Source organism: Macaca fascicularis, chromosome 15 (genome assembly GCF_037993035.2).
Source record: "Macaca fascicularis isolate 582-1 chromosome 15, T2T-MFA8v1.1".
Classification (NCBI taxonomy): Eukaryota; Metazoa; Chordata; class Mammalia; order Primates; family Cercopithecidae; genus Macaca; species Macaca fascicularis.
The window spans coordinates 71,755,843-71,777,964 of NC_088389.1; the positions used below are offsets into that span (position 1 = coordinate 71,755,843).

The 22,122-nt window shown below is 40.5% G+C and overlaps 1 protein-coding gene across 2 annotated transcripts in view; it reads right to left on the bottom strand.

Annotated features, from left to right (window-relative positions):
• TEK (TEK receptor tyrosine kinase) overlaps positions 1–22,122 on the bottom strand; it is a 121,625-nt gene that overhangs the window by 16,326 nt on the left and 83,177 nt on the right. The window contains exons 10-16 of one of the 2 annotated variants that reach the window (XM_005581589.5): positions 20,854–21,015; positions 18,916–19,050; positions 13,933–14,217; positions 8,413–8,712; positions 6,461–6,612; positions 4,740–4,950; positions 2,315–2,425 (exon numbers count right to left, since the gene is read on the bottom strand). In XM_005581589.5, coding sequence (XP_005581646.2) covers positions 2,315–2,425; positions 4,740–4,950; positions 6,461–6,612; positions 8,413–8,712; positions 13,933–14,217; positions 18,916–19,050; positions 20,854–21,015 — 1,356 coding nt within the window. Of the gene's footprint in view, positions 1–2,314; positions 2,426–4,739; positions 4,951–6,457; positions 6,613–8,412; positions 8,713–13,932; positions 14,218–18,915; positions 19,051–20,853; positions 21,016–22,122 lie in introns of both variants that reach the window. The other variant, XM_005581588.5, reaches the window with a different exon arrangement.

The window sequence follows — 22,122 nt, forward strand, 5'->3', positions numbered from 1 at the left end:
CCCGGCACTCTGGCAGGCCAAGGTAGACGGACTGCTTGAGCCCAGGAATTTGAGACCAGCCTGGGCAGTATACTGAGACCTAATCTCTACAAAAAATAAAAATAAAATAAAAATTAGACGAGCATGGTGGTGCGCCCCTGTAGTCCCAGCTACTTGGGAGTACTTAGGCTGAAGTGGGAGGATTGCTTGAGCCCAGGGAAGAGGAAGAAATTGAAATTCTAACAAAAAAAGAAATCTTCTAGTATTGAATCCTGTTGCACTATAATGAAAGTTAGACCTAAATTATGGTATACATGTGCTTTCTCACATTTTTACTGAATTATTCTAAAACAATTTTAATATCTATTAATAAAGAAAGATAAATTAAGGTAAATAATTTAGCATATATATATATATATATATTTTTTTTTTTTTTTTTTTTTTTTGAGACTGACTCTCACTGTGTTGCCCAGGCTGAAGTGCAGTGGCGCTACCTCAGCTCTCTGCAACCTCTACCTCCCAGGTTCAAGCGATTCTCCTGCCTCAGCCTCCTGCATAGCTGGGACTACAAGCATGAGCCACTATGCCCAGCTAATTTTTGTATTTTTAGTAGAGATGGAGTTTCACCGTGTTGGTTGGCCAGGATGGTCTCAATATCTTGATGTCGTGATCTGCCCACCTCGGCCTTCCAAAGTGCTGGGATTACAGGCGTGAGCCACCGCGCCTGGCCTATATTAAAATTTTAAGAGCCAGCTAACTATGTGCTAATGTGATGACAAAGCAAAATTTTAAGGGATATAGTTTTGTTGTTGCGTTTTTTTCCCCATTAAGGAAACTGCATTAATACTGTGGTTGGTTCTCTCCCAAAAGACCAATTGCAACCAGATGAAGTAAACATAACCTCAAGATTTTACTATCCTCAGAATAAAACAAAAGATGAAACTTAGAACTGGATCACTTGGCCATTTCTCTTCTTATCTCCTCCTAGTGCCTGGATCCCTTAATAGCCAGCATTCTCCTAGATCTGCAGTGGGGTCAACACACTAAAACCTCAGCACAGTCTTCTTTGTAGTTTTAGCCTTTTTCCGGAAAACTGGTTTAGTCTGTCCACCACAGCCACTTGGCTTCCTGTCATAACCCCACTTTCCCTGGGCATCCAGAGAATCCTTGCCCTTTTGTACTGTGTCATTTGTGGGGTTTGTACAGAAAGTCAGGCGGGTTTTAAGAACACTCACCATGTTTGTGGGAGTGGTGTCAGCAAGGACAGCAGGGTGTGGGGGTGGGGGGTGTGTGTGTGTGTGTGTGTGTGACTTTCATTTATACTCCTGTGCCATGCTGATTACTGTTTTCAGGAAGTAGCTCAAAAAATAAATGTCATTACTTCATTATTTAACCTAAGGGACATGATCTGGCTTTCAGAATTACACCCTTATTGGATCATAGAATGATAAATTATTTGAAGCACCAGTATTTTTAGTTTAATACATTGAGGAAATGGAAGTAGTCTCTTTTCTATTGTTGGTGTTTGTGCTGCAAAGTCAACAAGAGGCTGTCAAGTTTGTAAATAATTACTGCATGGAGCTTTTTATGGGAGCAAACTTTTCCATGAGAAATTAAGTTTAAGCAGAGATTCAGAACTACAAGGCCATGCAGCACGCAGAGGTAAACCCACAGATGATTTTTGTTGTTACCTACTCACTCACCACTACTTACACGCATTACAATAGAAAGTACTCAATAAACATTTGAATAACATAAATTTAACTTTAAATGCATGTGCAACACAGGATAGTTGTAAAGCTCCATTGTAATTGTACATGAAAGCATTCTGGATAAAAACAAAGCACTATCTCATGAAAGCTTCTTATAATTATTTTTAAAATCCAACTCTCCTTAGTTTTCATATTATAGTAGATTGCTGGCATTCATGGCTTTTTAACATTCAGAATACCAATTCCCTCGGTTTCCAGGAAAAATGTAAAGGTAGGCAATTAAGAAGAAGCTGATGGTGGGGGCTCCCCTACTAGAGGAGTAGTAGTAGTAGTGAAAACCTCTGGATGGCCAAGGATGGGGCAGGTAGGAGCCATGAATACCTTTGGGCAGTAATGGCTGAACCACACCAGAAGCTAAATAGTCCACCCTCGGCACTTCCCTCCAAAAATAAGGCAAACCACAGCACAATCTATAAATGGGACTAGACAGACATTCAGATAGAAGATGCAACGTTAAAAAAAGTAGGCAACATTCTTAAGATCATTATCTTTCCTTATATCAATATGGAATTTGTCTGTTTTCTAAAAACTCTGGCAGGAAAGACAGGAAAAGAGCATCTTACCTCGATGTTCACATGCTCCTAAGAGATTGATGATGTTTGGATGGTGTCCAAGTTTACAAAGAACTTCCAGTTCTCCTGCAAAGTCCCTGTGATCATCTTTGGAGGCATATTCTGGGAAGAAAGTCAAGGGTTGTGATTCTTATTTGTTACACCTTTTCAGAATCAGCTGTCCTGTTCTGCCCCCCAAGAACCTTCAGGTGCCCTCAGTCACCATCAACTACATACAACCAAAGAGATTAGTCTAAAGTAGAGATTCTCAGCCTTGGCACTATTGACACTGGGCTGATAATTCCTTTGCAGGGCCCTGTCCTGTGCATGGTAGGATGTTTTGCAGCCATCCTGGCCTCTACCAACTAGATGTCAATAGCCAATCAAAAATGTTTCCGGATATTGCCAAATGCCTATGGATGAGAACCACCACTCTAAAGTTTTCTTGTTTAAGCTCCCAGATCCTCAGGTAAATGACTTGGTAGAGGTGGAGCTGTACCATCTTTTAGATTTTAGTTCTTCCAACTAAATCTACCATCCAGAGACAACTGAGGAATACAACCAAAGTTTCCATGAAACATCACCAATAATGCATGCATCTTTATTCATTAATTGTAACTTATTTTTTACAAACCAGTCTCAATCTGGTTGATTGAGCTAAATAAATCAAATCCAAATGCTATCTTATGGAAGTTGCATGGGAATCAGGAAACTGAGTTGCATCTGCCTTTATTCTTTTTGCCTTGTCTCTCCACCAGCACTTTAACCAGAGGGAGAACCCACCAAGCACCAGAATGAAGAGAAGGCTATTGGTTGGTGCATAAACTGATCAGTCTTGAGTCGGGGACAATGAACTATTATTGTTTTTTAAAAAACCACATTGGGTGGCAAGGGTAGGAGTGGGGTGCTGGTGGCCATAAACATGGCTGCTCATGCTTAGAAACTGTGACAATCATCTCATGAGGGGCCAATGGTATTCATAAGTCAAGTGCTCTGTTCATACTACAGAAGCCTCTCTGAGGGTCAATATCTTGGGAATTTTTTTAAAGAAGTTCCTTATAGTGAGGTTGGCCACTTATTTCAGTAACTGCCCTTCTTTGGATGCACTGCTTTGCCTGCAGGATTTATCGGCCCTGAGGCCTTATTAAGCTATTTTCCTTCTTCACATGGGCGCAAGACAGAAAATCAGGCTCACAATAGATCCCAATAAAAACTGCCTTCATAAGATTCTACACCCCTCTCCTCTCACTATCCTCACTGCTCCCCCAAACTCCGTGACTAAAGTAGCAAAACAGAAAAGGGATTTCTGGCTGTTTTGCAAGTAGTTTGTATTGTTTTTAAAGAAACATATTGCTGTTTCTAATCATAGATAACATTTTGTTTTGTTAGTCTTCTTAACAATGCAGAAAGCAGAGATGATTTAATAATATTTAGAGTTAATTCACAGACTCAATATTGTGGTCCAAAAGAAAACTCTGTCAGCATCCTTAAAGAGCTCTTAAGATGGAGCTGCACAATGATAATAGTTCATCACATTCTCTGCTTTAATGCACCACATTCCAAGCCTGCATTTTGTAAAATCAATAGTGCAGCCTCACAGTCAAGTCTTACACAAACTGCTCTTTCACACAGAAGAGAAGACAGCTAGCTAATTTGCCAGCTAACTAGTCATTCTGCTTTCTCTGAAGATATTTACTATCAAATATTATTAGATGGGTAGGTACCAAACAGTCTTGAGATGAACAAAGCTGGAAAAGATTTAGTTCTTATGACCTTAAATCAGTGGTTTTCTCTGCAAACTTGAGTGTACAGAGGAACCACAGAGAAAGCCACTTAAGAACACAGATTTTCATATGCTACCCAAGAAATTCAGGTGTGGTCAAACATGGAGTAGAAGAAACCCAAGTGAATGCATTTCTAACAGTTTCCCAGGAACTTATATACAGTTAACCTATGAAGACTGTGGTGTGCAAAATGTGGTCCCCAAACGCACAAGATAGCATCACTGGAAAACTAATGAAAAATGCAGATTCTGTGGCCCTGCCCTAGACTTACTGAGTCAGAAATTGTGGGGTAGGACCCAAGAGTTTGTTTTTAAACAAGCCTTCCAGGTGATTCTGATGCACACTCCATTTTGAGAAGCACTGCATTAAGAGAAACAACAATGCTCCCCAAAAGTTAGCTGTATATGACCAAGAATCTATAGTATCACATCCCAGTGAATCAAGCAGTGATGTTTAAATGGCTCCTGCCTTTGTATTCATATCCTGACTATCACGGGCTCAACTTCAAAGGAAGCATAGTCTTCAGTTGCAAATAACAACTATGTCTGACACCATGCGAATTTTTTGTAAGACCATAGAGAAAAGAATCAGCAGGAAATCAAGTTTTCTCCACACCCTCATGCAATGCTGACTCTATCTGGTCAACCACTGACCTTTCATTCTCTTGATGGCAGCATCCATCCGTAACCCATCCTTCTTGATGCGCGCCTTAAGAACTTGGCCAAAATTGCCCTCCCCGATCACATCTTGAAATTTGATGTCATTCCAGTCAAGCACTGGGTAAATTGTAGGATCTGGGTTGTTTTTGACCTTCCTGTTTAGGGCCAGAGTTCCTGAGTTGAACTGCACAGCTGGTTCTTCCCTCTGGAAAAATAATTATTTCATCATTTTGTGTCAGGATTTTTCATAATTCTAAGGGGCATAATGTCTTCTGGTTGGCATCCATACCAGATGAAAAAAGAAATAGTATATTTAATTCTAGACTGGAAAGGGAAACAGGTTTTCATCACACAGGCCTGCCCTGACAAACCAGCTGCCCACAGGGCTGCACGGGCACAATTCTGGGCCTCCCCAGAAAAGCTTGTTGATTAGCAATGTCTGTAAAGGGTGACAGAGGAAGGAGTAACAGTACATATGCCATGTGTTTGCCATTCTTGCATTAGTTGTATGTGAGTTCCCTACAGTGCTATGAAATGAGCAAGTGTTCAGTTCTGGTTTGGAAGCTCACTTGGAGAGCCTATATGGGGCAACCACAGGATGTGCCTCAGTGAGAGACTTCTTAGCATTATCTTGATCCTACTCTATTTTTAGTGCACACTCTTTCTCTCTTGTAGTAAGGCTTAGAATCTCAAAGTCCATTCTGGCCACAAGATGACTGAAGCTTAGAGCCAAACCCAACACAGTATCTCTTTCTCCTGAATTCAAATAGCTGCTGGTGCTACCATGAAAAAGGTATTTTGACAGACTCCAGCACTCCCAACCCCCTTGCTGGCCCTTCCTCTCCAGTGACATCCTGAGTTGAGCCAGCTCTGGCATGGAGTCAGATAGTGAAGTTCCTCTTGTCCTCCATGGAAGGGAACCTTGGGGACTCATGCACATGGGGTACACCTCATTTGAATCATTGCACTCAATGCATTATATACAGAATTGATAAAGTCTGGTTCAAATTAATTTTACAGGGCCTGAACCCACAAACTAGAAAAATTTTCAGGCTTTAGTATACTGAAAGAACTCAAATAAGATGACTCTTGGTAAAGTGTCATTTTATAGGCCTTTGCTACTGGTTAGAATTCCTAGATGAAAAAAAAAAATGAGGCAGTACCAAGTGCCAGGAACTCTGACTTCAGACTGAGGGTACACAGGAATGGAAGGCACACACAGGTATATATAATTCTTATACATATGAGGGGTCATAAGATTGAGGGACTTATTAGAAAGAAATGGGAACTAGAAATAGGCAAATGTGGGGAAAACTTGTCTAATATATCATTACCTATCTCACTGAGGTCTGGTTACCCTCTGTCCTTCCTTACCAAAAATGTTCAATTCATTCTATTGCAACATATCATCTCTGGGGACTTATTACTAGGATGACCATATGTCTCATTTCAGCAGGCAGGGGCAGACCTAGTTTCCTGCATAATTTACTAAGAGCACCCTTTTCACTCTTAAAATTGTTCTGGTTTGGATAAGAAATTATATAGTCATACTTTTTATCTCCCATTTCATAATGGAAGCCAAAGAGAGGATGAGACTTGCCTAAGGGAAATATTTACTTTATAAGTAAATTTCCTGGTCCATATCTTTAAAGTGAAGGTTCTGCCTGTACTTGGACTTGCCCTTATTAAGTAGTAGGAAGATGAGACACTACCACGTTTTGGAAGGCTTGGGCCATTCTCCTTTGTACATTTGCCCTCTTCAATTGCAATATGATCAGAAAGGCCAACAGCACAGTCAGGCAGGTCATTCCAGCAGAGCCAAGGATGGCTATAAGCAGCATCTTCCCCCCTCCGAGGTCCGCTGGTGCTGTGCAGGAAGACAGAAGTGAAGCAGGTGGTTTAGTTTACGTAGAGAAACAGACCCACACCATAGGTGGGAGAAGACACAGTGTAATGGGAACTTAATAGCAGCCCTCACCCTGCCACCTAATCACTACATGACCTTGGGCTACTCATTTACATTCCAAAACTCAGTGGAGATGAGTCTGACTCACAGGATTGTTACAAGATTAAAAAAAAAAATGTGCAAAAGTGCTGTTACAATTAGCAATATGCTAATCATTAGTTGTCATTTGTTCAACTTTTATTTCCAAGTAGAATCCCAAACAGATGAACAATGTTGAATAATAGGGGGAATTACTAGAGGTATAACTTTGAGAGAGTGACTAAACCTGCCTAAACCTCAATTTCCCCACCTAGAAATGCTTTAAAGTTCAATGATGCTAAGAGCTTAGAGTCTATCAGATATTTTGTTCTGTATTTCTTGTTTTAAAGAGTTAATGAAGAAAACCTAATGATACCCAACAGAAGAAGAGAGGGAGGGAGGGAGGGAGGGAGACAGGAAAAGACAGAGGAAAAAACATTAAATTTAGGGCTCAGGCCAAAATAAACTATTAAAGACTATGGTCTAATCTACTTCTTTCCCTTATTTAAATTTAAATAAAATTAAGCTCGATATATTTTGATTAGTAATAGCACACAGAACATGATCCCATCTTCTTAAAAGTATCCCTCTCTTCTCATTTATCTTTTCTTCTGTCTCTATATATGTACAGATACAGAGGTGTCTAGAATGGTGAGAAACTTTTAGTTTTGTCTTGTTTTAAAATTTTTCTCTTGGTATTTTATGGATAGCTTGAATTTAGGAAGTTACATTTCGCCAAAACACAGGTAATTTAAAAAAATGGGGCATTCACTAAGAGTGTGACCTGAAAACCATGATTTTCTCTATTTGGCAGACTCTTCATTCCTTGAACATTTCAAAAATGTTCCAAAGAATCAGCACTGTTAAAGTGACTTGTTTGATTTTGTTTGTTAAGGTCTAGGTAATCCTCCAAGAGAACCGAGAAGTTTTCAGATTTAGTTACAGTATTTTCTGTAAAAATAGACTCTAATCCAAATCATAAACTTTCAAAATTTGCCTCTAACTTGCCTCCATCCACATTCTCTGGCACACATTGTACACAACACAGAGAGCCAGGAGGTGCCTCTGCATAGACTTGAAGTCAATCCTCCTGCTGCAGCTCCACCCACATGGGGCCCTTGTTCACTTAATTACACTCAACAGACTTTATCAATCACAAACCATGGGCACAGTATGGCATCCTGAGAGGATCTCTAGTTCAAAGAACATACTCTTTCTGGGGTTGGGCTTAGTGGTGGACATGGAGACCTAATAACCTGCATCAGTAAAGTAGAAGAAGACTCAGAATTGCACAGTGTCATCCAAGCTAAAAGAGGAGTGTTTGAGGAAGAATGAAACATGGTTCTTGGAGCCTCCTACTGGAGCTCTTGCGCAGCCTGCCTTCTATAAGCAGTTCCCACATTCTTCTCCTTGGAATTAAAATTCATATTCCTTAGAGCTTTCTTCTTAGATTGCTGGATGGGGTATGCTGAAAGACTGATCTATTCTAAGGTTTAACAATAGAAAATGGACCAACAGGGATCCTTTTAAGAGGCATTTTGATATTAAGGACCTCTCTGTAAATGCCTATCCATTCAACCACCGACCTTTCATAGGCTTTCATCTCACAGGCCTGTCCTGATAAACCAGCTGCCTAGAGGGCTGCACGATAATCCTACATAAATACCTGTCCATTCAACCAACCTTCAGATTCTGGGAGGGTCACTAGTTCATGAGAAAAGGCTGGGTTGCTTGACCCTATGTTGTTCTCTGCAAAAATGTCCACCTGGTAAGCTGTTTCAGGCTCTAGGCCCTTGAGCTGATACTGAGTGATGGTGGCATTCTTTATCTTCACATCAATGTGCTGATCTTCATTCTTGCCTTGAACCTTGTAACGGATAGTAATAGAAGAAATAGAATAGCCATCCAATATTGTCCAAGAAATCACAGCCGAGGAGTGTGTGATGTTGGAAATCTTGATGTTTTCTGGTTGAGGAGGAAGAACTAGAAATTAAAAAGAAAAAAGATTCAATTAAGATATACTACCATGTCTTAGATCATTATGCTTTTGAGATAGGGTTCACGTCCCCTCATAAACCATGAAAGGCAAACAGATGTTTCCTCAGATCGTATTCCAATCAATTGGTAGTGGCTACTGGACTCCAAGCAGACTTGAAAGAGTGGCACAGTCAGGGAAATGGCAACACACATATCATCTATTAGTCATCTTGACACTAAATGAAGGCCTTAGAAATTGTTATTCCACAAACCTGTGCTTACTATTCTTGATGCTGGGAAGAATGGAAAGCTTATGAGGGCTGGCATTTATATAGTGCTTACAATATGGCAGGCATTGATCTAGGCTCTTGTATATATTAACTCACTTCCTCTTCATAGCAGTCTTTCTGTAAGTGCTGAGGTCTGGACAGATTAAGTGACTTAGCCATGGTGACACTACTGTTAAGTAGAAGAAACAAGATTCACCTCCTGGCAGTCTGGCTCTGTAGTCCATAGTCTTAGTGTCATGTGGTCTGTCCTTGCCCTAAATTTATGGAGCAACTGGCAGGTCAGTGTATACATGAGAAAATGTGCTAATAACTTTTAGTAGACAAAGTATTATAGGGATTTGGGGAAAAGTAGAATCACATTCCATTCAGGGACATAGGCAGGATGAGAAAGAGATGCCTTGAGGTTTTCTACATGTGGAGATGGCAGGCACCGCATCATCACTACATTCTCACTCAAACTCTAAAGGGCACAGGCTAGAAGGGAAGTTCATGACCCGATAAAGGTTAAGCCTATTTCATCCGGGAAAAGAATGGATTTGAGCTCTTGTCCTTAATAGTAACTGAACTTACATTTATGAGGCTATTTACAATGTGCTTCCACATGCAGACACTCTCTTGACTTGTATAACCACACAGTACTGAGATTTTTATGATCCACATTTTAGAGATGAGAAAACTGAAACTTCAAAAATTTAAGGGTTTTGTACTCGTCCCAAAAGGTGAATAGTAGACGTAGGCTATTTCATTCCATACACCATTGTTTTTCCACATGAAAGTTACTACTTATAAACAAATTAGAACCTTTGAGAAGTATCTCAAGGTACATCCTTTCTATTTTAAATTTCTTCTTTTCATTATGTTGATTCCCCTTTGTTACTCTTTAGGGCACTATGGCAATTTATGAGAATTAGGTATTGGATTTAGAACCTTCCAAATCTAATTGTTATGTTCTATGTCTAGCAGGTGGTACAGTATCCAAAAATCACAATTAATCATCAGTATGTCTTAACTTTCTTTACATCCAGTACCAAGTATTTTGTATAGTTTTATAAAAATATACAATAGTCTTTCTTCCCACAGGAGATTGAAGGGGTGATAGAAATACCAACATTTTCAGATTACTATCATCACATATTTATATTTGTATAGTTGTGGCTCAAAAAAATTTAACTTCATACACCAGTGGTCTTCTAAGCCTGTCACAAAAAGTAGCAGTGTCTTTTAGATGATTGTTAGAAAAATAATGAATATAATTTTTGTGCCAACTAAAAATCATAAATTTGCATCTACCAACTTATCCATTTTATGCTTGAAAGGAGTCACTCTTAGGGATAGCTCAATAAACCTTTGATTTAAATTCAGTGGGTCTGGACCCAGCAATCTACATTTTAGCAGGTTCTCTGGGTGACTCTAAAATAGCTTCTAAAATGCTTTAGGAAACACTAACCAGACCTTAAACAATTTAGAAATAGGATATCACCACTAAAGAACCTCTAGAACCATAGTTGCTTTGAAGCAGTGGGTTGCCCATCCAAAGAGACAAGTGGAAGACATTTGTAGCGTGGTTGGAGAAAAAACAAAAAAAATAGAAATAAAATGTGGATTAGAATCCTAATCCATCCCCATGCCGTACTAGTTCCATAATTTTGGGCAAGTCACTTACCCTCTTCTGTGCCTCAGGTTCCTCATCTGTTAAATGTGATAATCACTCTTACTCTACCTTCCTCAAAAAGTCATTGTAAGGGTCAAATACTCCCCATGTAAATGTTTTCCAATAGGAAAACATAACACACATATATTATTTTTAACATATAATTGGGGTGATATGCCAAATCTAATTCACTCCACTTCTTACCCCTGGACAAGATGGAATTGCTAGGCTGGAAACCAACACAAACTTTGTAATTGGAAGTATTAATTTTACTTGTGAATATACATGATCAGCCAATGACAACACAGCATATTAACAAATATTTTCAGGTAAAAATGAGATGTTCTCATTCATATCCTCCTTCCTCAGATTTCCTGACCCCACAGGGATCAAATCCTACCCTGCCAATCTCACATCCCTACTACCACCACCAGCATTGACCCTCCATCAAACTTCATACAACCATCCAAGGCAAGTTGACTCCCAGTAACTATTAACTAGTTTTTGTTTAATTCTATAAATATGATACTGGTAGTGTGATTTTGAGAGTGTATCATTCTAATGAGGATGAAACTTACATAGAATAGTGAGTGAGCACCTAAGACAATTTTGAAATAGGAAACAGTGATTCATCCCACAGTTACTGACATTTCACAAGTCTCTAGTTAATTTGAATATGCTAGAAATTGTGCCGGAACAAACAGATCAATGGAAGAGAACAGAACACCCAGAAATAGATGCAAAATGAATATGAGAACCTGGCATATGATACAGAAAGCATCACAGTTCATCATGGGGACTACTCAATACGTGGCATTGGGACTACTGACATGCCATATGTGAATAAATAAGGTTAAAATAAAAGTATTAAAATATACTGTACCCCAAAATAACAATCCTATATCTTAAAGACCTAAATACACAAAACAACACTAGAACTACTAGGAAAAACACACAGAATATGTTTATGACCTTGGGATAGGGAATAATTCCAAAATGCAAAAAGTATAAATCATACAGGCAAATACTGACAGGTCCAATTGCATCAAAATGTCAAGTGTCTGCGGGTTAAAAGCCACCATAAACAAGGTTACAATAAAGGGAGTAGAAGAATATATTTGCAATATACATAACAAAGTATTTAGATTACACAAATAATTTTTACCAGTAAGACGACCTATTCCAAATGAGCAAAGGATATCAATAAGTATATCAAAAAAGAGGACATCCAGATGAACAATTAACATAAAAAGATGCTCACCTTTGCTAGCTATCAAGGAAATCAAAATTGAAATTAACAACGAGGTACCATATTTTGCTTTTGAGATATGTGAAAATAAAAAGGTGTGACACTATCGAGTGATGGAGGGAAAGGATATAGACACAGAGATGGGTATAAGGAAAACGGCACTGCCATACGCTCCTGAACATAGTACACACTGACTAACCACTTTAGAGGGAAATAACCCATGAGTTCCACCACTGGACCTGTTCCCTAGAAAAACTCTCACACCTGTCTATGCGCATGGAGACATGCATAAGAATGGGCATTGCATTTTGTTCATGATAGTAAAAAATGAAAAAACCTACATCTCCATCTAAAAGGGAGTAGATGAATCACAAGATACATTCATAAGACAGACTAGTATACAGAAGTTACAATGGCATGCATCCAAGCTAAATAAATTAACATGGATAGATAAAATTAATAATGTTCATTCAAAAAATGGAGAATGATATGTATGCATGTGTATACTTTCAGAGGTATTAAAATTATAGAACAGGGCACTTGGCACAGTGGCTCATGCCTGTAATTCCAGCACTTTGGGAGGCGAAGGCGGGAAGATTGCTTGAGCCCAGGAGTTCCAGACCAGCCTAAGCAACATAGGGAGATCCCATCTCTCCAAAAAGTTTTTGAAAATGAGTCAGGTGTGGTGGCGTGTGCCTGTGGTCCCAGCTACTCAGGAGGCTGAGGTGGGAGGATTGCTTGGGCCCAGGAAGCCAAGGCTGCAGAAGCCATAATGGCACCACTGCTCCCCAGCCTGGGCAACAGAGCAATAACCTTGTCTCAAAATATATATATACACACAACATTAAATGGAAATATACTTAACAAACCCATAATTTTGGTTGTCTCTTGGGAGAGGGGAATAGAAATGGAATGGGGTAACAGTTGCGGGAGATATTGATACACCTGCAGTGGGTTATTACCCCTGTTAAGTCAACAACAAAATGCTGAAAGCAAATATGACAAAATGTTAACGGTTGTTAATTCTGGATGGTAGGAATGTGATTGTTTGTTGTGTTACTGTTAGCATGATTCTGCACCTTGGAAATTTCACAGAATTAAAAAATTCATATGAAGAATCCCTAAACACTGGCAAAACAATTCAGACTTTCATATGTCACTGATGCAATAAAAGAGTGGCTGGAGAAACACTAAGCCAGCTTCCACACCTGTTCCTGAGGAAGTGGAGAACCAGCTGCAAAGAGAGCCTCAGACTCTGGGAGCTGGCAAGGGACCACATAATCTCCCATGCAGGCTTGACCCTGCTTAGCTTCCAGGATCAACGAGATTCAGCGTGTTCAGGGTGGTAAGGCCACAGACCGCATGATCCTGACTTAAGTGGTAGTATGTGTGGCCAAGAAATAGTTTATCTTTCCAAGGGTTCCAAATGCACACAGTTCTAATTTCAGTGCATCAAAATCAAACTCTCTGCTTGGTGATGAATAGACTTTCAAATACTACAAAGAAACCCAAGGAATTCCCATTAATTTTAAATGACCAATCTGAAATAGAGAAAAGCCTGAAATGCAAAATACTTTGAAAAAAAGTCATTTTATTACTCTTAGATTTAACTTTTAAAATTACCTGTTTTCAAGGGGTTTCAAGCAAAGTTATTTGGTTTTTAAGATTAGGAAAGATCCATCTGGAATTAACTGACATCTATGTACATGTAGATATATGATGATTCTTCAAAACTACCCCATAAATGGTTCAACAAGCCCTAGAAAACCTTCTTCTTGTTACTAATTTACTAAATAAACAACTACACACCAAGGGAAGGTAAATTTTAGCACAGCCCCGCCTGAATTATTGCAAATCCAAACATATGTTATATATTGCAAGTTATTAAAATGATTAGGTGGGGGGCGCTAATTAGCCTTGTCTCACAACCAACTTTCTTTCACAATTTCCAATAGACTTGAAGTGATGTTAGCTAAGTCTGAATGGCGGTAGCCCCTTATTGCTCAGATGAGGCTGGAGCAGCATGAATTACTTACTGTCACTAAGGGTCCAAGCAGTGAGATCTTCACTCCATTCCCCCTGGGCCTTGGTGTTAACTCTAGCTCGGACCACGTACTGCTCCCTGGGATGTAAGTTGTTAAGTAGCACTGAAGTCAGGTTGCCTGGAACTTTAATATTCTGCTGATCACTTTTTTGCACAGACCTTCTCTCCACTTCAACATAAAAGTCATCTTCCGAGCTTGGAAATATTGGTTGCCAGGTCAAATTTAGAGTGGTCTGACTTTTAGGCAGGAGATTTAGACCTCTTGGAGGAGGGAGTCCTAGGAGAATCCAGAAAAATCATTATTTTTATAATACAGTTGATATAGTTTGGATGAATGTCCCCACCCAAATCTCATGTTGAAATGTAATCCCCAATGTTGGAGGTGGGGCCTGGTGGGAGGTGATTGGCTGATGAGGGTGACTTCCCATGAATGGTTTAGCACCATCCCCCTTGGTGCTGTCCTCCTGATACCGAGTGAGTTCTGATGAAAGCTGGTCATTTAAAAGTGTATAGCATGGCCCCCCTCACTCTTTTGCTCCTGCTTTCACCATGCAAAGTGCCTGCTCCCACCTTGCCTTCTGCCACGAGTAAAAGCTCACTCAGGCCTCCCCAAAAGCAGATACTTCCTCTATAGCACGCAGAACCATGAGCCAATGGTTACTGTTTTTACTGTTTGGTTTGGTAAAAAGCCAAACCTCTTTTCTTCTAAATTACCCAGTCTCAATTATTTCTTTATAGCAATGCAAGTACAGACTAATACAAGGGTGGAGGCAATGACAGTGCTAAAGGGCACCTTTTAAGAGTAACCTTGGCTTCTAGAATAATATACAACTTCATAAGCTATCAAAGAAACACAAGCAAGTGGCCATATGATACTTTTTTTCCTACCAAAATGATTCATTACATTATTTATATTAGCAAACAATTGGAAGAAACCTAAACACTCAAAATAGGAAACTGCTTTAATAAATTATGATACAGCCATCCAGTGGAAAAATAGATAATTAGGAAAAGTATGAAAGCCCAATAAAAAGACTTCAACTGCATGTAGACATGGTAAAAGTTATGTCTACAATGGTGAAGGATAGGAAGGAAACTGATAAAAATCAAAACAGTAGATTTGCCAAGGTTATGGGATTATGGGCGAGTATTTACCGTTTCTGTTACCATTTTGAGCAATACATTGTAAAGCAATTTGGGGGTTCCTTCCCCTTAGCAAGAATTTCAGAAATCATACAGCTGTGGTGGCAGGGCCAGGCCTATTCCTGCTCTGATCACATCAAGGTATCCGCCATGACTACGTGATGCCTGGCCATAATCACCCACAGGAGCCTGGGCTACCAAGACGTCACTGAATAGAAATAATATGGGTTTTAAAATCAGAGAGACAGGAACACACCACTTTACTTTTGCAACCTTGGACAAATCCATAATCTCTCCAAGTTCACCTGTAAAATAAAATTAAAATATCCATCTTCCAGACTCAGGAGTAGTAAGTGAGACAATGGATGTGAAAATGCTTGGAAGGTGTTAGAGGCTCTATTAACATTGGTTTCCTCCCTCCCTTCCTTCTTTCAAGATGTCCTACGTCACTGGACAAAGGAGGAAATAGTGTGTTTTCAGTTAATAATAGTAAACTGATTTTTAAATTCCGGATATAAAGTCCTTCCAAAACGTAGGATAGAGATCCTCTAATTCATGCATTCTCAGTAGGGACACAATCACCCCTATGGGGCAAAAAAGTCACTCTTGGTGCATGAGAAAATTTCAGATTACTACAGTTGTTTACAAAGGACCATAATACAGAAACAGAAACAGAGCATATCTGTGGTATTAAAATTTCATGGGAGGCAGGATCTACTCGGACAAACGTATGTGAAACAGCTCACTGGGGATGAGCAATACTTTTTTTTTAAAGGTTGAGAAACACTGCTCTTACTCTCGGTTCGAGGTGAGAAGAAGGGTCTGTCTCCATCTACTGGGAATTAAGTCCCACCAGCCCAGTTCTGACTACCCTCAGACTAGTGAGAACCAGCAGCCAGGCATGCATTTGCTTGGCATTATGCAAAAGGTCTGATGGCCCTTTCTCTGTAACCTTTGCAAATGGAGAGAGGTGATGTCATCTCCTCTTGTTAACCTCTGAAGTTTAACCTCCAAAATAGCCATCCAGAGTGGTTTAGGCAGGTTTGCAATGACAAGGGAGAATGGGGAGTTGATATTTTGGAGAATACATGTATACCTCCCAATCCTGTGCCTGGTACAGAAGAGTAACCCAACAAATAGTCATTTCCCCTTTTCCTTCCCTTTGGGAACATGATTACCCCATACCCCTCCCTGTCTGCCCCTTTCTGCAATATGTTCAGAAAGTGTTCTCTTCCTTCCCCTCCCGGACTCCCTGGCCTTCACCACCTCAATCAACACACATCAACAGTGCAACTGCCAGATGAAATGAAAAGCAAACATCAGCAAAATTCAAATGATGGGAAAAGAAGAACCTTCAATAATTCCCTTCCCGCCTATCCCTGAGAACTGCTTTGAAATATTCTGAGACCCCTCCTGGCTGGAACATATTCTGAGGGCAGAAGACAGTACAGTGTGGGGCTGTGTTTTATGTTCTGTTCCATAAATACTTTCCATCTGAGTCAGTCTATGACCTTCCCCTTTTGACTCACCAACAGTGACTTGAGAGAGAATTAACTACCATTTGCCTTTTAGCAGTATCATGATGACGTGTCAGGGATCCCTTGGGTCATGGTTGTAGAGGTCCCTTTTTTCCGCTGTATATAGTTTCTGGGTTTATTTTCTATATTCACAACCTGGTGGGCCCCCAAGAAGCCATTTCTTACTTGTGTGTAATGCTTCTATAAGCCTCAGAGTAGCTTTTGAGTCTCATTAGGTTCTTTAAGGATGCTGCTAGTAAAATAAAAACTAGGTGGGTGGTGTGAAGAAAAGATGTTTCTGTTAAGGGTGCACACACAATCTCCGCAGAAGAAAAGTGGATGTTCTTCCTAGTTTTTTCACTCGATCATAACATATCCTTCTGCCTTTAGTAAATGGAGTAAAACACAGGCAAATCTGTGAACTGGGATAAGAAGCTGGTGCCTTTGGGATTCTAGGTAGAAATAATAACTGGAGAAACAAAAGGATATGGAGCCTGGACTGGGAGTGGTGGTTCATCCCTGTAATCCTAACACGTTGAGAGGCCGAGGCTGGGGGACTGCTTGAGGCAGGAGTTTAAGACCAGCCTGGGCAACACAGCAAGACCCCGTCTCTACAAAAAAAATTTTAAAGTAGCCAGATGTGGTGGTGTGCCTGTAGTCCCAGCTACTCGGGAGGCTGATGTGGGAGCATGACTTGAGCCCAGGAGAGAGAGACTGTAATGAGTGATGATCAAACCACTGTACTCCAGCCTGAGTGACAGAGCAAGATCCTGGCTCTAAAACACAAAGATATAAAGCCTGAAGATTTAGTATGGTGATGCATCTTACTGTTATTAAGTACTCTGAGTCTCTACTTTTCAATCTATAAAATAGGGAAGATGATAATTCTTACTTTCCTAGGTGATACAAATTAAATATATATGAAGTTGAAAGTATAAAGCACTGACCAAGAGATAGTAACAGAATGGTTATACACAGTGAACAATTCAAAGAACCAGAATGGAACTTTACAAAAGATCACTCCAGTATTTCAATGGAGGGTACCTGGGTAACAGAAAGCCGGAAGTCAGGTTAGCATCAAGGAGGCTTCACAAAGTTAACGCGATAGAAGCAATCAATACAAAACACCACTGATAAATCAAGAAATAATTTTACATATGTTATCTAGAACATGTGGACCCAGGACCAGCAGCATCAAGCATCACTTGGGAACCTACTAGAAATGCAAAATTATTGAACCTACTAGAAATGCAAAATTATTGAGGCCGGGGTTCATCCTCACCTCGAAACCATTGAATCAGAAACTCTGGGGATGAGGCCCAGAAAACCCCTTTTTTTTTTTTTTTTTTTTTTTTTTTTGAGACGGAGTCTTGCTCTGTCCCCCTGGCTGGAGTGCAGTGGTGCGATCTCGGCTCACTGCAAGCTCCGCCTCCCAGGTTCCTGCCATTCTCCTGCCTCAGCCTCCCAAGTAGCTAGCTGGGACTACAGGCGCCCGCCACCGCGCCTGGCTAATTTTTTGTATTTTTAGTAGAGACGGGGTTTTACCGTGGTCTCAATCTCCTGACCTTGTGATCCATCCACCTCGGCCTCCCAAAGTGCTGGGATTACAGGTGTGAGCCACCGTGCCCAGTCCAGAAATATCTTTTAACAAACTCTCTGAATGATTCTGATGGACACTTATGTTTGAGAACCACTGATTTAGAAAAGGGAGGTAAATATGATAAGAAACAGCTTAAGGAGATGAAAGTGGCTACCTATAGGAAGCAGGACTGGGAGGTGGAGGGTGGAGCAGGGGAATGTTCTTCAGATAAAAGCTTCTTATTCTATTTGATGTCGTGACTCTGCACATGAATTACTTTGAAAAATTAGAAATTATTTTTGAAAATAAATAAACTTGGACTTCTGAAATATGCCTGTGGCAGGAGCCTGGCCTGGGCCCTTAAGATGGAAACAGGAAGCCAGTGATAAAATGCAGGAGCTGAAGCTCAGCACAGTTGCTGCTGTGTAAATCCCAACTCCTAGGGGAGGCCCTGCCTTCCTGAAGGCTCATCTGCTTCCTTCTCTGTCCCTACAGAGTGCGGCAGACCTCCTCCCCCAGGGAGACAGACCAGGAGTCCAACCCAAATAAAGGAACAGTTTGGCTTGAAGTTGCTAGCCTTCCTGTCACTTTCCCACCCATTCAAAAGCAAACTCCTGCCACCTCCATCCCCACCCACCCACTCACCCACCACCACCCTTCCTGGTCTTCCTTCCTCTTTCCCCTTCCTCTCCCTCCCACCCAGCTCATGAATAAATGTGTGCTGGCTTCCACTGACCGATAGAAGCTGTTGTGAAGCGTCTCACAGGTCCAGGATGCCCTTCCCCACCCTCTCCACGACGGACCAGTTGCACGCAGAGTTCATATTCTGTTCGAGGTTCCAAATGGTTGAGTGTAACAATCTCATTTGTCACTGAGAAGAGAAAAAGTCCAGTAAACTTAAGTTGGCATTCTCTTACATTCCTTAAGCCAGGGTTGTTGTTATTGTAATGGGAGCTAATTTTAGGTTTTCAAACTATGTCTTAGTGAAGCAGAGAGGCAATTCCATCTTCAAGGCCTCATCCTTCCTAATATGAGGAAAATTAGGCTTTTGAAATGTTTCCAGGTTACAATGTACACATTCAAGTGTGTATTTCTGTGCCACTTACACATTTCTGCCCTGGTGCTTTTGTCTTTTCATTTGTAGAATAAAACCTCACAAATCTTCTACTATATGGAATACCAGATTTGGGGAATACTCAATTAGAATAAAATAATTTAATTGCTACTGTTTTCAAGTATGTTCACTGATTGCAATCAAGCTATCGAGAAAAAGATGCTCAGGAGGTTTGCTCAAAATGACCAGATAACTGATTTGTAATGGTCATACTATCACAATGGAGCATTCTGAAGTCCTTGACAATAGTACCCATAAACAAATGGTATCTGCCTCTTTTCTCCTTACCTATTTGCTTTAGTCAGCCTCTGTTTCTCAATGGATATTGCAAAGATAAATTTCTGCCTTACCATATGATAAATTCCTACTTGGTAAGAAAAAAACTGGGATGTGTTTAACAGTTCTTAGAAGACCACTTTGTCAATGTCCACTTGTAGAAAAAGGTGATGCATTATTACCACCATATGACAGCAAAAGACCTAGCCACTGATGTTGGAAACAGCAATTCAGCAAATCAGCCTGACATCCCTGGAATTCTGAATTTTGATAGAATCTACAATAGTACATGAAGGACTCAGTAATAATACCATTTTATCCGGTCTACCCGGGTCAGCTAGTGTTATTCAGCCCAAAACCCTCCTCCTCTTCTCTTTTTTTTTTCCTGGAGTTTCCTTAATTACCTCCATATAGTGAATAGAGGGTCATTTTAAGGAAATCATAGGCATAGTAAGACAAAGGTATGGGCGGAGGAGGACATGCTGCCTACAAGCATGATAGTGGCAGGTCTTTTCATAGGATGGTCCAATGGAAGCAGCATGGTCACTGATAATGCTGCCTTTGCTTTTTAAAATTGTGATTTTACATTATCATGCAACAAATGTAATTTGTGTTTCAAAATAAATTCAACTGTTTTCATGAACTTTTGGCATTTTGTCACATTTTGTTCAATTATTTTTTTCTTTCAGGAAGTTAGGGGAGGGGCCTGTAGCTCTCTTTGCCTGTCCTTGTCCTCCCCGCAGCCCGTTCCAGTCTGCCACAGCCCAAACTTTGCAGGTTCAAATTCCTTTAAAAATTTCTCTGTGTTAAGAGTCTGCAGGACAGGGCAAGACATGAAATGAGAAAAGGAATAAGCAACTCAATACAGCAGCAACAATCACCCCCAGGATTTAGGCAGATTAAGCCTCTCTGCCCTTCATAGCAGACTCTGGACTTTCCTGCTACCATATTCATGGTGTAAACAAGTGTCTTTCACGATGACCAGGCAAGACAGAATAACTAAAAACAGGACTGGAGATCCAGAAAGAAATATTGATATAGATATAACTCATGGTGTGAGCTGGTTCTGTGTTCCAGAGCACACAGTGACTTCCAGAAAGTTAGAGGCCAGAGCTCAGAGGCCCCCTGCACTCTCTCTTGAATACTCTGAAATGGAATCCTCTACAACAGCCACCACCTTGGGGTAGAGGATTGAGGCAGGGAGAAGGGAATTTCTAGATTTGGAGAAAAATATTTCTCCTGGTGCCACATCCCCAGCGGGCATCTATCCTGTCCAAAGCTTACCTTGAATATGTCGCCAAGCCTCATAGTGATTAACTGGTTTGTATAGAAGCTTCTTGGATTTGATTGGTCCATCCCCAAAGTAAGGCTCAGAGCTGATGTTGATGACAGCAAAGTTATGTCCAGTGTCAATCACGTTTGGGGCATTCAGGGGCTTTGGAAGAACTAAATACAATTTCAGAAGACAAATTAGTCCTTCGGCTTTGAGGTTTGATTGTTCTTAGGTGGAGGTAAAAGATGTGTTTTACATGTCCGACAAAGTCCTCTTAAAGTTTTCTGCCCAGACTCAGGGAGATCACCTGCTCTCTAAGCTCTCTGCTTTGCTTTTGCTTCCCCAACCCATTATCCTCAAAGTGCTTCCTTAAAATAAATGTGCCCCTTTACTCAAGACCCTTCAATGGATTCTTATCACATGTAGGATAAAACCAAAACTTCATACCATGACTAGCCAGGCCTTGAGCCATTGAGCCCCTGCCCACTCTCCAGCCTCCTCTTCCCCTCACCTAGTAACCTCCAATCCCATTGACCTTTCCCTTCATCCAACTAACAAAGCATGAACCTCCTTTCCTTAGATTCTTTGTGGATGCTACTCTCCTGCAAGGAATGCTTTACCTCCCATTATTCTCCCAGTTAATTCTTAGCTCTGATGTGCATATTTCACAGGCGGCTATCATAGAACCTGAATTAAGGTATTGTATGCTTCCACAGAACCTCTACTTTTCCTTCATGGCGATTTTTAGAGTTTATTACTCTTTGTAGTATGATTATTTGATTATTTGATATTGGTCTTCTAGATCATCATTCATATTCTCTCTCTCTCTCTCTATATATATATCTCTTTCAGCCAAACAACACAAATTTATTATAGTTCTAGAAGTCAGAAGTCAGACATGGGTCTCGCTGTGCTAAAATTAAGGCGTTAGGAAGGTTGTGTTCCTTTCTGGAGGCTTAGAAGATAATCTGTTTCCTTGTTCTTTCTAGCTTCTAGAGACTGCCTGCATTCCCTGGCTCAAGGCTCCTTCCTACGCCTTCAAAGTCAACAACATCAGGCCTCTCTGATCCTTCTTTGACCACCACGTCTCTGACTATTGTCAGGAAATTTCTCTACTTTTAATGACTCAAGGGATTGGAGTGGGTCCACTCAGATAATCTACAACAATCTCCCCGTCTCAAAGACCACGTATTCTCTTTTTTTTTTTTTTTTTTTTTGAGACGGAGTCTCGCTCTGCCACCCAGGCTGGAGTGCAGTGGCTGGATCTCAGCTCACTGCAA